The 14,852-nt window shown below is 48.0% G+C and overlaps 1 protein-coding gene across 1 annotated transcript; it reads right to left on the bottom strand.

The window, feature by feature from the left end:
• Positions 1–268: 268 nt before the first annotated feature.
• Positions 269–10,635, bottom strand: LOC306811030 (ficolin-1-like). Its single transcript, XM_079324280.1, is given in 10 exon segments — positions 269–877; positions 1,771–1,905; positions 2,439–2,474; positions 2,477–2,566; positions 2,950–3,081; positions 4,838–4,873; positions 6,117–6,152; positions 8,048–8,101; positions 8,836–8,949; positions 9,731–10,635. Coding segments are annotated over 10 exon segments (1,020 nt in total). The 5' UTR covers positions 9,870–10,635; the 3' UTR covers positions 269–629.
• Between the last annotated feature and the right edge of the window lie 4,217 nt (positions 10,636–14,852).

Here is a 14,852-nt window from a genome sequence, read left to right on the forward strand (position 1 = left end):
TGTGTCCTGATGGGAAGTGCTGAGCAGCTTTGCTGGGGTTCCAGGAGCTGAGGTCCTAGAACAATTGGGGATGGAAGGGGGAAGCTGGTAAACAGTGCTGACAGCCCTGTGCTGGAAGCTCAGTCTTTTTCATACTGTTCTACATTATGGCTCCATCACAGCCTGCAGGGAGAGTGGGACAGGTCAGGAATTAAGTGCTTTTTGGATGGCTCTTGGGTGCAATGGAAAGGTTGCATGCATGTTGGAGTCTTCATACACATGGATTAGACTGGAAATTACCAGTAGTTACCATCTAGGGTAATAATATCAGAGAGCTTTACTGAGGTGCACTGGCTCCACTCATCACTTCATCTTTAAATCAAGGTAACACACTTTTCAGAAAAAGGTGCTTGGGCTCAGTTAGCATAAGTGGGGCTGCTGGAGGTAGGGTTAGAGTAGGAACCAAGGTCTGGTGCTTAAAGGAGTTCAAACAGGCACCAAAAATCTGGCTTCAAAAATCCTGTTCTAGACAGAAGGCATAACCTGTAATATCCTTCCTGATTCATTTTTGTCCCCAAACAATATTATGTTTTGTGTCTTCTGGTTGGTGAGTGGCACCTCTTGGAGCTGTCAGGCACCATGTCACCATTTTAAACTGGCCTGAACTTCATTTCTGTTCGCTTATAGGAGTAGTGGTATTCTTGGCCTGTCTTCCAGTTGATGCCATCAGCGTAGCTCCCATGTGCCCCCATCCAGTACATCCCATTCAGGTTGGAGTAATGGCAGTCATTGTACCACCATGCTCCCTTGTATTCTGTGGCACAGTTAAAGGAGCTCATGTCATTGTCCTGATCTGTTGTTGAAAATGACATGTCCCTGTGGTACGATAAGGAGTCTCCTGCAGAGAGCACACATTCACAGTTACTGCAGTAGGGATCACAAACGGGACACTGATGTGCAGTCCTGCCTTGCATCAGTGGCCCTTGCCCGGTGCAAGGCAGGTTGTATAAACCCTGCTTCTCTCTTAGCCAGGTTTCCTCCTCCTTCTTCGACAAAAGAAGTATCTTGAGCTCTGCTAGAACACATGGAGAATTTACTCATGCCTGTGAATCAAATGGACCAGATTCTCTTCACAGGTACACAGATGTCACTTCTGCAATGCTCAGGTTCCCTGCAGACACACTGAGGTCTGAATTACCAGACAGGGTTGCAGTGTACAAAGCCACATAAACCCAGGTGGCTTTGTACACTGCAAAAAAACACCCAGCTCTCTCAGGTGTTGGTTTCACTCATTCCTGAATGATGGATATTGAATTTTGAAGAAGATTAGTTTACTTTTTTAAAAAACCAAAACATCAGGTATTAAGAGGATTGAGTGCTGATGCTGCAAGTGTTGAACAGCACCCCAGCCTGGAAATGCCAAACCTTGTGGGCAAATGTCTTCTGCCAGTGTAACCAAAAGTAGAACTTGACCTGGCTGCTGCAGAGCTGTTGGGAAGGTCAATTGAATTGGGTGCTGCTCATGATCAGGCTCATTTGCTGTTTAACCATAGGGCTGGGCTTGTAGGTAATGCTCTGAGTCACATTTCTTTGGGTGATGGGTGTTCCCCTCCATCCCTGTACCCACAGGTCACTCAGTATCTGAGGTATCATGGACAGTTTTAAAAAGTTAACCCAAAATATAGCTGATACAAGGAACAGCATGTAGCATGATACATCTCTGCATAGAAGCTGAACACTTCTGAAATGCTCTAGGAAACAGACTTTCCCAGTGAGCTGCCTCAAACTTACCAGCGTTTCCACCAAGGAAGTCTCCTAGAACTAGTCTGTATTTCTCTGACTCTCCTAAAACTCTGAATGAAGCATACTTGGCAAAATAGTAGTTGTTCTCAAAGTCTCTCAGGTCAACACGGAGTTCACAGGGTCCTAGAAGAGATGGAGAAGATGGATAGCAGTAGTGCAGAGCAGGTGGTGGATATGACACTGGTTTTCAGGGTGGAGAGTTAAAAGAGCTGTGAGCTAACTTGAGAGGAGCTGCCACTACTTGAGAGATTTTGATTTTTTAAAAATTCCTACAGAGCCTCCTATACCTGTGATGGTTTTCTAGGGAAGCACCTTTTGAGATATGATATTGGGTGGTCATGGGCAGGAGTCCTGCACACAGCTGTAATAAGGCAGTGTGGCCCAGATGATGCCATCACAACCAGTCCGAGTAGGAAGATATGTTGGCCTCTCTAGGATAGATCATGCAGCCAGCTCATTATCTTACCTGACTTCTAGTTTTGCTGGTTTTTAGAGTGCAATTTCCTGTATGCAATGGGCTGCAAGAGCCTGCATCCTGTTTGGGATTAACAGTGGGGGCCTCAGATGAATATGAGAAGCTTAGAGGTCTACAATAACCCAGTGTGGTACAGGGGTTAGACTCTCATGGCCCAGCCCAGGACAGAGGCAGACCTTACCCAGAGAGCTGAGGAAGTGGATGTTGTCATTCCCATCCAGAACTCAGTTAGCTGGTTGCCAAAGCCTCGTTTGTATGAATCCCAATCTCGCAAGAAGTTCACTGACCCATCCCAGCGCTCTGAAAAACCTGAAAGAGACCTCAGCCCCACCAGCCCATCCCTTATTCAAAAGCATCCACAGTGCCTGGGGACATGCCCCCTATGGTAAATGCTTCCCCTGCATCAGAACATTCCTGGGGTGTTGAGGGAGCAAACCCCACAAGAATCCCTCAGGGATCTCCTCCATATGCCCTTGGAAATGAGGAGGAAACAATTTGCTGATTTAAGCAGGGAGTGGGTCTGCGGCACTTAGCTTGCCTCCAGGGACAAGACTTGGGTGAATGCCCTGCATCCAGATGGATTCACACTGGCTTGCAGACGTGAACCTCAGCGTGTGTTTCTATTTTGAGCCATCCTTTGCAGCCTTAACAAGAATCACTGTATGAACATGTAAACCTCCCTCACATCCTACTCACAATCCATCCCCCACCATCCGTGTCCATGTCACAGAAGACGGTGGTGGCATTGCAGTCTTGGGGGTAGATTGTGTACCAGCCACTCAAAATCTTCCCTTTGGCCAGCAATTCTTGGCAGTTTCTGGGTTCTGTGCAAATCAGAGATCAAATGGAAAGAGTTATAATGTGTTTACTGATCCAGGGAGCACATCAGCCTTGAGCTTTTGAGCCCTTCAGCGCCCAGCTGCCTCTTTGTACTGCAGGATCCTCATGTAGAGCTGCTGGGAGCCAAACCCTGCCATAGCTTCTGAGCCCGTATGTTGCAGGGGAGATGGGCACCTTCTAAGAAAGAAATGGTGCAAGGTGCTGAGACTCCTCTTATCTGCTATGACTTTTCAGGGTCTGGATGATGGAGCTGCTCTGAAAAGGATGCCAAATTCATGATCCAGGAATTTGTTCCAGCTCCAGAATGTGTGCAGGGCACAGGGAGTGTGTAGGTAGTTGACAGCAAAGCAGTTAGTGACAGAGAGAGACAGCTCCCTGTAATGCAGTTAACAGTGTTCAGCTCATTCTTTATTGATTGAATCATAGAATCACCCGTGGTTTGGGTTGGAAGGAGCCTTAAAGCTCATCTCATTCCACCCCCTGCCTTGGGCAGGGACACCTTCTACTGGACCAGGTTGCTTCCAAGCCTCATCCAAACCTGGCCTTGGACACTTCCAGGGATGGGTAGCTGCAGCTTCTCTGGCCAACGTGTGCCAGGGTCTTACCACCTTCCGAGTAAAGAATCATCTCCTAATACCTAACCTAATCTCTTCTCTTTTAGCTGTAAATCATTCCTCAGTGTCCTGTCCACTGCCCATGTAAAAAACAAAAATCACTCTCCAGCTTTTTTCTAAGCACCCCCTAAGTACTGGAAGGCCACACCCTAAGTTTCTCCAAGATACACAACAGTTTTGAATATGTAATTTATATATACATAAAAATATATATACATTCTATGTAACCTTTACCCTCTCCAAAACCATACCTGCTGACAGAAGTTCAGATTCACAGGTGACTGAGTGGGTCCTTATCAGACATCCCAGCCCACAGCTGCATTAGTAGCTATTATAGAGAAGCCTGGGGAGATGATCGAAGACAGTGGTGCTTTGGTGCAGATGTCCAGTGTGCTGTGTGGGATATATGGATACACAGCTGCCTTGTGACCTTCCTGGCAGGGAAGTGGTCCTGGACTTGCCCTTTCCTTTTCCTTCCTATTAGCCAAATCTTTTACATGCCCAGAGAAGTGTCTGGGCAGCAAGAGATCAGTCAGTGACATCCCAGTGTCAGGTGTTACAGCAACTTTGATCTGTCTGAGCCTTTGCACGTTATTGTGGTCTTACAGCACTCAGGTGTAGTCAGAGCAGGTTACATGAACTTTAGCTCATGGAGGCAGATGGGTCAATTGAAAATTGTTTCTTTTATTTTCTTCTTTTCTTCCAAAGAATAAGTTAATTTGAGCATGCTATCACACACATGAACTCCACAAGTACTAAAGGGGTATCACTGCAAGTGCATGAGTATAACTGCCTTTGAAGTAGCCACATGTCTATACAGTTATGTGTAGTGCTTTCATTTTAGAAATCAGAACCAAATCTCTGAAAAACTCAGACACACCTCCTCCAGGACACAGAGGACAGGACATCTAAGTAGTACTCAGAGGGCATGACTTTCCCAGCTCAGCTGGAATACAGAGAAGCTGCATGTGTCTAAGAAGCAAAGATAACAGTGATATTTCTTACTCTATCTTTCAATGTCACTCTGAACTTGTCCTATCCTGTCCTGACCTCTGGTGCAGGTAGTCCAACCACCATTCACTCTGCAAAGCTGACCATTGTTGTGAAAACCTAGGATGAAACTCACCCCATATTTCTGGAAATCCAGGCTCTCCTTTTGCTCCTGTTGGACAAACAACACCATCAATTGCTCTCCACTTTCCACACTCAGCACTCCCCCTTCCCGGCTGAAACTGGAGAGCTGTGATGTTAGAGGAAGTGCTTGGCTCATGTGCAGCAAGCAAATGAAAGGCATAGAGAAGTAGGCAGGAAGAGTCACTTAATATAAGCTGTCCTGGGTGCTACTGGGCCCACCAGAGGAGACCCCACAGCCTATCTGCACAGACCTCAGGAAAGCACAGAGGGGCAGGTGGGAAGCCAAGTCACAAACGCCTGCAACTGCAGCAATGACACCTAGCTGCTTCAGACACTAGGAAGAGCTCTCCAGGTTAACCAGGAGGTACATGGGGTGGTCTCTGGGGCGTGCACTGTGTATATATATGTGCACAATGAGCAAGCAGTCTGCCTCACTTGGCCTGTTGGACCTGGCATGTTTATTTCCTGCTGGCATCTGTTTTAGGGCTTAGAGGTCCAAATGATGAGACTGACACAAGACATATCTCTGTTGGACCTAGCTGCTCTGCCCTGCTGCTGCCCAATCCATGGAGGTGGTGTACCAACAGTTGGTGCCCAGTGAGTCCCATTGGGCTGGGACATATGGGATGTTGGTGAGTGTGGGAAGGAGGAAGAAAATGCCCCTTGGAAAGGCAGAGGAACAAGTCCATCAGGGAAATGGCTGCTGCTGGCACAGGGCTTAAGCCAGTGTCTTGGGAGCAGCAGTAACAACTGGAACCATCTGCCAGACCAGCTGTGTTGAATTCCCTGATTGTCAGCCAAACTTCAGATAGGGAGCCACAGGGCAGCTAGTGCTCAGTGGTGGGTGCCTGTGGCCCTCACATGCAGGATGATAGCACAAGGGAAAAAAAAACATGTTTTCCTAATACCTTATTAGTGCTGGTAGAGATGTGTTCCTCTGGAGCTAGCCGGAACTGAATTCATTTGCACCTCTGCATTTTGCCATAGCATGGGAATATTAAGGGCTCTACCCAAATCTGGCTAGTCCCTCAGCCCTGTGGCTTCTGCAGCTGATGGTGCCAGGCAGCAGCACCAGCTGAACATCAGGTTTGGGAGCGGAATTACCCACAGCACCTGGGCCAGGGCAGAGCCTATAATGAGGTATAACTGTCACCCAATGGCCCCTTCCAGTGCTGGATAACTGCTCCCATCTGGTGTGTTGTACCAGAACAGCATAGGGTGGAAGTTTTACAAAGTAGCTCACATGATAAATTCAGCACAGCATGATTTACCTTTCTGTCCTGGGAAGCCAGGCTCTCCAGCTGCTCCTACAAACACAAGAGGAAATTCTCATCACAGACTATCCAATGCAAATGAATTACAATGCCTCCACAAATGGCTGCTCCAGCCCCTCCATACGTCCCAAATGTACAGGGGAGGCTGTGAAGAGATCCAAAGCTACAATGTTCAGCTGAGTGTCCCAGGTGCTGCTGCTGCCTCAGCCTGGCTGCTCTCTTGATTAGCAGTATCTCTCAGTAACAGCAGGAGGAGCAGGATACAGAGGAGAGAACTGCTGCAACATTTGGAAGATATGAGGGATTCACAGTTCCATTTCAGTGAAGTTTTGTGGGTCTTTCTGTTTACAGTCAGCATTTGTGAGATTTTGATCAATAGGTTTGTCATGGTTTTTCAGTGGGTTTGCCCATTTCCTGCTGGCATTTCAGTGGAAGTCTTGGGTGCTTTTGGCTAGGAAATAGCTTCATATTTGGCATGCAAAAGGGCTGACTTGCCTGCTAGTCAGGGCACTGCTCAGGACCCGGCTTAGGCCTGCTGCTCAGTTCCTACAGATCCCTTGTGCTGGCAACTGGATTCTTTAGAAGAGACACATTTCCAGTATTTGCAGCACATGTCCTGCTGAAGGTCCTAAGCAAGCCTGGGTGGTGAAAGCCTCAACAGACATAATCCTCTTAATGGGTTCATCCCATTACAAGGGAACCTCATCCTGTGCCATTGTTTGATCCCATTTTTGTGTTAAAGTGAGCACTGTGCACCAAGTCAAAGGCTGGAGGCTGGTGAAAGCAGTGATGTGCCTAGGCCAGGGCAGCTGGCCTAAGCTAGAGTTAACTTACAAGATGGATCCTGGGCATTGTGCGATTAACATCATCAGTATTATTTACCAAAATAGATGACAAAGATACTAATGCTAGCTGTTTCTAACCTTATGTAGCTATCAGCAAGAAATGTATAATTTTAAGGAACTTTTCCAACTGATGTGAATAGAGTCTTATTTGTAGGGTATTTTTTGGGAAAACCCTCTCAGCCGAGGCCTGGGCTCTGACCAGTGCTGCTGGCACTGGCTAAGTGGGAAGCATGCCATCAGATCCAGGTGTTTTTGTGCTAAAAATATACCAAGTCACTTTGACTTGCTAATTCGTACCTATAAACACTGGCCTCCCTTTCAGGGCTAATCTGGAGACCGCAGCTATGGGTGGACACACCACGTAGGATTTTCCCAATTGCCAGGAAAAGTTCTCCAGGTCTTCACTATGAAAAGGGGCTCCCCAGCAACTTTGAACTCTGGATGATGGTAAAGTATTTAGGCAATTTGTGATATATCTTTCTCCATCACTATCCTGCCTCTCATATAATAATGATTAGGTGCATTACCTTGCTAATTTTTGCTTGTTACCAAAGCCATGCATGTAGTTTTATTGAACATATAATTTCACTTTTGTGGTGCCTTTATATTCATAGTAAAATAAGACCATTCTTTCCATTGGTGTCTGTGTCCTTTAAATCGCCCCTGTCAATTGGCAGAACAAGCACTCAGCATAGTGCCTCTGCATCAAGGCCTCTGGGCTGAAGCTCCACAGAGAGCTACAAAGCTCCTTAGAGCTGGGGGATATTTGGGCATGCTTGTTGTGCTGGAGGCAGGTTAGGGTAGGTGTGGGGAATGAGGAGAGGTCTGATTTTAGGGTCTGTGGGAAATTTTGAGAAGAGTGGTATCTTCTTCTGTGTTGTGGTCCCACTCAAGGACACTGTTTCTAGTGCTCACTCTATGCAAGACCTATACCCCCAAAATCAGACTTTTCTTATGCTACTTCAGCACCGTTTCTTAGCCTATGGCCAGTCCTGCAGTTCATCTCTTTAGGCCCAGTCTCCGAATGCATGTACTGAGCTTGAGGGCATTTATGGATTAGAGCTGCATATGTTCACACATTACCTTTTGTACCGGGTGGTCCTGCTTTCCCAGGGAATCCCTGGTCTCCCTTTTCTCCTGCAAAGAGATTCATTTTTTATGTGCACATTGCAAATTGACCAGAGCAGGGAGTCACAGAAGCCTGGGCAACTGGGCCTTGGCTTTCACAGAAACAGGGGAGCTGAGTTAATCATATTCAGTCTTGCAACATCATTTTCTTTACTTTATTCCTTTCTTTTTTCTATTGAAGCCTTACTATACTGGTGCTGCCACTTCAAGTCTTAATTTGCAGTTCACATATGAATTCTTATGAGCTTTGATACATTGTGGAGCTGCCCATGGATTTTGCTGTGGTGGATCAACTCACTCAGCTGATGTGATTCACCTTCTCCGTGAATTGGCTATGAAAACTCTGAAGGATCCCCATTTCTCTTGCTCCCCAGAATAGGGGTTGCCAGTACATTTCCCACACTGTTCCCCAGAAAATAGGCAGAGCATCTCAGCTTCCCTCCCACCCAGACTGTTCAATACAGACCCAGAAAATAAATGGATGATTTTCTGTAGAAGAAACAAATGAGACACTTCACACCCCAAGAGCACTTCAGATTTGTGACAGGACTCAAGGAAGAAACAGGTCACTCCTTGTGTACCGGCATATGTCTAATTGGGGTGTTTTCCAGTCTAATTCTCCAGTTCCTCACAGCAGCCAGTGCCAGGCCAGCTACTGCCTCCAGCCTCAGCTTGCTCCCCCTACCCAAAGCAACAAAACTATCTCATATTACATTGCTTATCACTGGCTTTGGCGGCCTCACCTTTTGTTCCTGGGAGACCTGGTTCTCCTTTTGGGCCAGAGACACCTGGGATCCCTGGACATCCTTGAAGAATGGCGAGTTGGTCAGCATCACCCAGTCCCACTATTCTCACCTCTGAGAAATGAAGACAGTCTTTGTGAAGATTATTAGGGCTCTGAAATGTCTTGGAGAGAAACCAATGCTTTGAAGTGGAGGAACAGTGTAATCAAAACCAATGAGTATGGAAATTTCTTGCGTGTTGCATGGGTTGACAGATGGCATTGAGGATCTCAAGTATTAGAGGAGCCAGATTCTGCATCTCTCTGGTTTTAGAGGAGTTCAGTGGGAGAGGAAGCTGATATATATGACATTGCATGCATGACAAATACATTGTAGTTAATAAAACAAAAGCTGAGAAGAGCCCCAATAGGGTATTGATAGCAGAGTAAGTGACACTGATAGATCTGTGGACAGTAAGGGTCTTCTGAATCTCCAGATGGAAGGCCTCTTTGAAATTGCCCCCTTGGCTTTCCTGAGGAACAGTCAGAAACACTGTGCCACGCAGCATCCCCAGACCAATCCTTTATGTTGCTCTGTATCCTTTGGTAACTGCACCAAGGCCCTACTAACAAAAAAAACCCCTGAACCAGGGGGGAAAACCTCACAGGAGACTGTCTGTTTCTAGAGACCCCACTGGTGAGGGAATGATGTTACATCACTAGTTGGAGACATCAGCTTTCTAAAGCAGCTGCTGAGATGTCAGATGCCCTCTCCTCCCACTAGCAGCTGAATTTAAAAAGTCATAGAAGGAAAAAAAATCATATGCTACTTCTCTCCCTGCCCCAGCCTCCTCTTATCAGGGCAGATGAAACAGGCTGTCTCAGTGAGATGGCAATAAGATTTGTTCTCTACTCACCTGAGCAGGTGTCCTCAGCATCACAAATAATCACTCTTAGGCTGAGCAGTACCAAGAACACTAGGGCTGCTGTCCCCATGGCCAGCATTGCTCTCCGCACAGCTCCCCTCAGACACCTCCTGTGTGCTGTGATCAGCATTGACCTATCCCAGCATTTAGTATCTAACAAACAGCCTCAGTGTAAGCTCCACCTCTGCACTTGGCCACTGGCTGCTCTCAGGTTTGGGACCTGGCTGGGTCTCAAGCTGTTTCGCAGACAACCTACTTCCCAAAACTCTGATGGGGAAAGTTCTTGCCTGGCTGCCCCAGCCTGCCTCACCTCTGTCGTCTACAAATTTTGAATGCATTTCCCTTCTCACATTGTGTTTGCAGAGAAAAATGAACCAGCAAAACCCTAAGTAAGTGTAGATAGCTCCCCTCATCCTGCCTGCTACTTTATGAAATAACCTTTCATGAAAAACAGAAGTTAATGTGTAGATGGGAAAACTGAGACTCTAGGAGTCAAAAGCCCAAGGTCAGCTGAGGCCAGTGGCAGAGAGGCTAGACTGCTTGGCTCACACCCCAGTGCTCTTCCTGCCTGGCAGCCCAGCACCACTTATCAGCCCTTCAGGCTTCCATTTTTACATGATTCATGAATGACAGGGTTCAAACTCAGACAAGGGTAGGTTGACAGAGCATGTTTGATTTTTTTTTTTTTTTACCCTCAAGTGTTCATTGCAATAGTGAGCAGAATTTCTGGTTTCCTTCACCCAGTGCTTTGCCCATTTGTGCCAGCATTTCTAGAGGTCAAATCTACTTCATCAAGTTGGAACCCCATATTATTTTCAGACCCAGAGCCTGTAAAGTTTATGAATTTTAGCAGAGGACAGAACTTAAGTTTTTCTTCCTCATTTTTACATCCCAGTTCAGAGGAGACTGATTTCTTGAAAATTTTCCCCAGGATATCAGAGACTTCCTCTCAAGCACTTCTATCATAAGATGCCTCTAACAGTCCAACTTTAAATGATACATGACAGTTTAATGTTAAGCAAAGAAGGTGAGGAAGAGCTAAGTATTTGATTGTCACTTAAATTCTGTGTCCCCCATATAACCAGACATACACTCATATGCATATAATCTTATTCATATATGTAATAATAGAAAATTATAACCCAGTAGAGGTTGCAGACATTTTAATTAATTAGAAACAATTTTGGCAGGGAAATACACATCTTACTTTCCTTCTCCATCTGGAAAAATTGCAGGAAAATCAGGAATTGTGTCAAGACGGGCTGCATTCAAATTTGGGTTTTGCTTTACATGGGGAAAAGCATCTCACTTGTGGCAACTGCTCTGTTGCAATTCTTTGGGCAAAATGAGATCAGGTCCTTTCTTTCTTCAAGAGGAAGCCTCCCAGAAGGAAAAAGGATTGGCAGGTGCTAGGGAGGGAGCGATTCATGCAGGGCAGTTTTAAGGTGACTGGGAACAGTACACCTCTCTTTTCTCATCTGTACAGGCTGTGCTGTCCATCTGCAATAGACTGATGTCTGGACCATGAGGCAGGTGGAGGTGATGTAGAGCCAGCCCCCTGCACTGAGAAGCCTTCTCCTGCCCAGTGCCTCTTCTGCTCTCTTTGTGAAAACAGCTGCAATATCATGTTTGAACTGGAGGCAAAAACTGCTGCCTTCATCTGTCTCCTTTTGTGAATGACTCCAGAAAGCAAAGGCCTTGCAGATTACCCCATAGTTAGAGTCTTTTTAGGACTCCAGGCTAGATCTGTCTTGACAGATCTAAAAATAAATAAAAAAGGTTTTGCCCAGCTTTTTCCAGGTACTCCATTAGCAGGATCCAGCTCTGGAGACAGAACTATGGAGACAGTTATGTTATGGAGACAGCTATGATGTATCTGCCCAGCACTGATGCATCCCCCTAAGAGTTACCAGATGTGGGTTCCATCCAGCCTGGAGTTCATCAATATCTCCCCACTTTCCTCTGGGAAAGCAGCAGTGTCCTTGTTGATGCAGCTACTTTTGGGAGCAGGGAGGAAACTGCCAGTGAACAAGCTTAGTCCAAAGCAGGTCAGAGTCCCGAGGGTAGATTTTGAAATTGGCACAGAGATCAATATTTTCTTAATTGCTTTTCCTCATCCCAGGACCCAGTGAAGGTCACAGAGGGCTGATTAGGCTTGAAAGTTATGCTGGTTTTGCACATATGACATTTGGTGAGGAGGGAAGAAACCACCCACAGAAATAATTTTTCTGAGAGGAACTGCTGAGAGCTTCCTCTATGTCTGACAAAAACCAATCAGTGATTGGTTTTGAGGACTGACAATCTGTTAAGCCACTGAGAAAGCTGAACACACCTCTGTGAACACACATTTTAGAATAAACCCCGGGAATCTCTCTTTTCCTTCTGACCTTAGCACAGGTAACAGCCTGGTTTGGCCTCTCTGCATGGCTGGGCCCAGCCGGGCCAGGGGTACCCTGTCCTTGCAGGGCTGGGCCCCAGTGATTGCTAGGCAGGGAGAGGGTAGGCACCGAGATCCTGGCCACCGAGATCCTGGCCGCTTTGCCCTTCCCCCAGCGCAGCCAGACCAGCCCATGGTGTGGCTGCTGCTGCTGAGTCTCACCAGAAACCACCGGGCAGGAGGAGGGGGAGCCATCGACCCATGGACGCTGTTGCTGTGTTCTAGCCTGGCTGCTGAGGCCCTTGCCTCCCCTCCTGGCACAGCTGCTTAAGAATCCTCCACCATAAACAGTTTAGGCCATGGCCCAGCAGGGATCACGTGACCCTCTGCAGGCCTCAGGCAAGGTATGAACTTTTCAGTGTACAGATGAGACTTGCAGACCTTCAGTTCTCTCTTGAGTGAGTGGAAAGGACAGAGTGGAGACACATAGAGAAACAACATAAAGACACCAAGGTCAGTGAAATAGAAGTCAGGTCCCAGGAGGGATTGATGGAGATGCCTCACTCTTGGGCTGAAATCTTCCTATAAGGCTATGGAGAAAATATGATTGATATATCAGACTCTTTTTCCCTGTAACTCACTGAAAAGCATGGGGTGGTTGAAGCATTAAAATTGTAGACATGAGCAAAGGCATTCATGCTGAACAAGCAGATGTTGAAGTAGCTGTGATTTGATGAGAAGCTTGAACAGAGATAGAGAAGAGTGATGAAGACCCTTTGCCTCCAGGGGAGAAGAAGACTTCTGTTCCCAGAGATAAAGATGATCTCAGAGATAGATAAAGTGAATCTTTGCTTTTTTGAATAGTTCATGCTTAAAAGTGTACTCCGTAAGTTGACATGGCTCTTGAAAACAGTTGTGAGGAATTCTGTAGGTTGAGGGGAGGGACTTTTACACAGTGATCAGATTTCCATTCTCCCAGGTGGCTGATTCGCTGTGAAATTGAAGCCATGAGAAAACTGTTTTCTTGTGGAGAAGCCTTGATAAACTGACAAGAGAGACTCTTGCCCCCCGCTGAGCCCGCAGCTCCGCTGGCCCCGGCAGCATCGCATTCCTGCATCCCGCGGGTGAGCGCGGAGGGGAAGCTCGGCCCGGGGCTATCGCGGCAGCTCCGGCACGGCTGGTTGGGTTTCGGATTCTTGGGGGATGGGGGTTGGTGTTTGTGCCTCGCGGATTCGGGAATCGAGTCCCAAATGTATTTGGGTGTCCGTGGGAGAGGTATTGTTTTATTGATGTGAGGAGGGGATGTTTCTGGCTCTTGCAGGAATCCAAAGCTGAGCAGTAAATGCTCCTTGGGGGGATTTGAAGGGGCCCACGTGGCGATGGCCCGGTCCTGGCGGGGCGGGACATCGGTTTTGGGGATCCCCGGGAGAGGCGGGGGATGAAAGGCGGGAGCCCCGGCGTGGGGAGAGGGGCGACAGCAGAGCTGGGGGACCTCCGGCAGCCTGGAGGGGAGGTGGAGCCGGGAGATGAGTGGGGTGCGGGCTCCCAGAGTCTGGAAGGGCTGGCAGGGAACGGGGGAAGCCCTGAGTGCCTGGAGTGGGAGGAGCCGAGTCAGGATCAGGACAGGATGAGCCCTGGGACCCACAAAACTCCCTCAGCGTGCCTGAGCAAGAGCCGGGAGAGGGGGAATCCCCAGGAGCCACGGGCCCCCAGCAGCTCTGAGAACAGGGACCCCATAACCCCAAAGTGAGGACCAGTGCAAACAGGGATCTCCTGGGAGAGTATTTTTGGGTTCCTTCGTGAGTTTTGGTGGTTTTTATGGACACCAAACAGCCCAGGCATTTCTAGAGATGGACTCAGACAGCAGGACCTTCAAAGCCATATCAATCACTTTGTTTTTCCCCCAAACCAAGATTTTCTATTCCCAAGTCTTATCCAGATGGACGAAAAGGCTGTGAGGAACAGGAAGATGTCCCAGGACAGCCAGGCAGGTGAGGAGGAAATCACTGCCCCTTTCCCCCTCTGTCCTGCTGGGGAGGATTGGGGGCATCTCCTTTTCCTTCCCTCTGGCACAGAGGCAAATCCCATCCTCTCCTTGTCCTGCCACCCCTAGACCAGGAGCTGAGGATGGAGACCAGGGAGGACAAATCCCCACAGCAGAACCTCGTGGAAGAGGCCGTTTGCAGCAGCTCCACAGTGCAGGAATCCAACAGGGAGGAAAAGCCACGGAGATCCTGCACAAGGAGGGGCTGCAAACGCAGATCATGGGGATCCGAGGAGGAAAGACCCAGCCTGGGCCGGGCAGGCAGCCAGAGATGTGGCCAGAGCTCTGAGCTGAGGGTCCATGAGCAGCTTCATGATGGCAACAAGCCCCTTCAGTGTTTGGAATGTGGAAAGAGTTTCAGCACGAGCTCTGGCCTGGTCCGGCACCAGATGATCCACACTGGGGAGAAGCCCTATGAGTGTGGGAAATGTGGGAAGGGATTCAGAGACACCTCAGATCTGATCAGGCACCTGACAGTGCACACTGGGGAACGGCCCTACGAGTGTGGGGAATGTGGGAAGGGATTCAAGAGCAGCTCCAGCCTGACCCGCCACCGGAGGATCCACACTGGGCAACAGCCCTACGAGTGTGGGGAATGTGGGAAGGAATTCAACTGCAGCACCAGCCTGATCCACCACCAGAGGACCCACACTGGGGAACGGCCCTATGAGTGTGGGGAATGTGGGAAGGGA

The sequence above is a fragment of the Erithacus rubecula genome (assembly GCF_903797595.1).
Source record: "Erithacus rubecula genome assembly, chromosome: 21".
Taxonomy (NCBI): Eukaryota; Metazoa; Chordata; class Aves; order Passeriformes; family Muscicapidae; genus Erithacus; species Erithacus rubecula.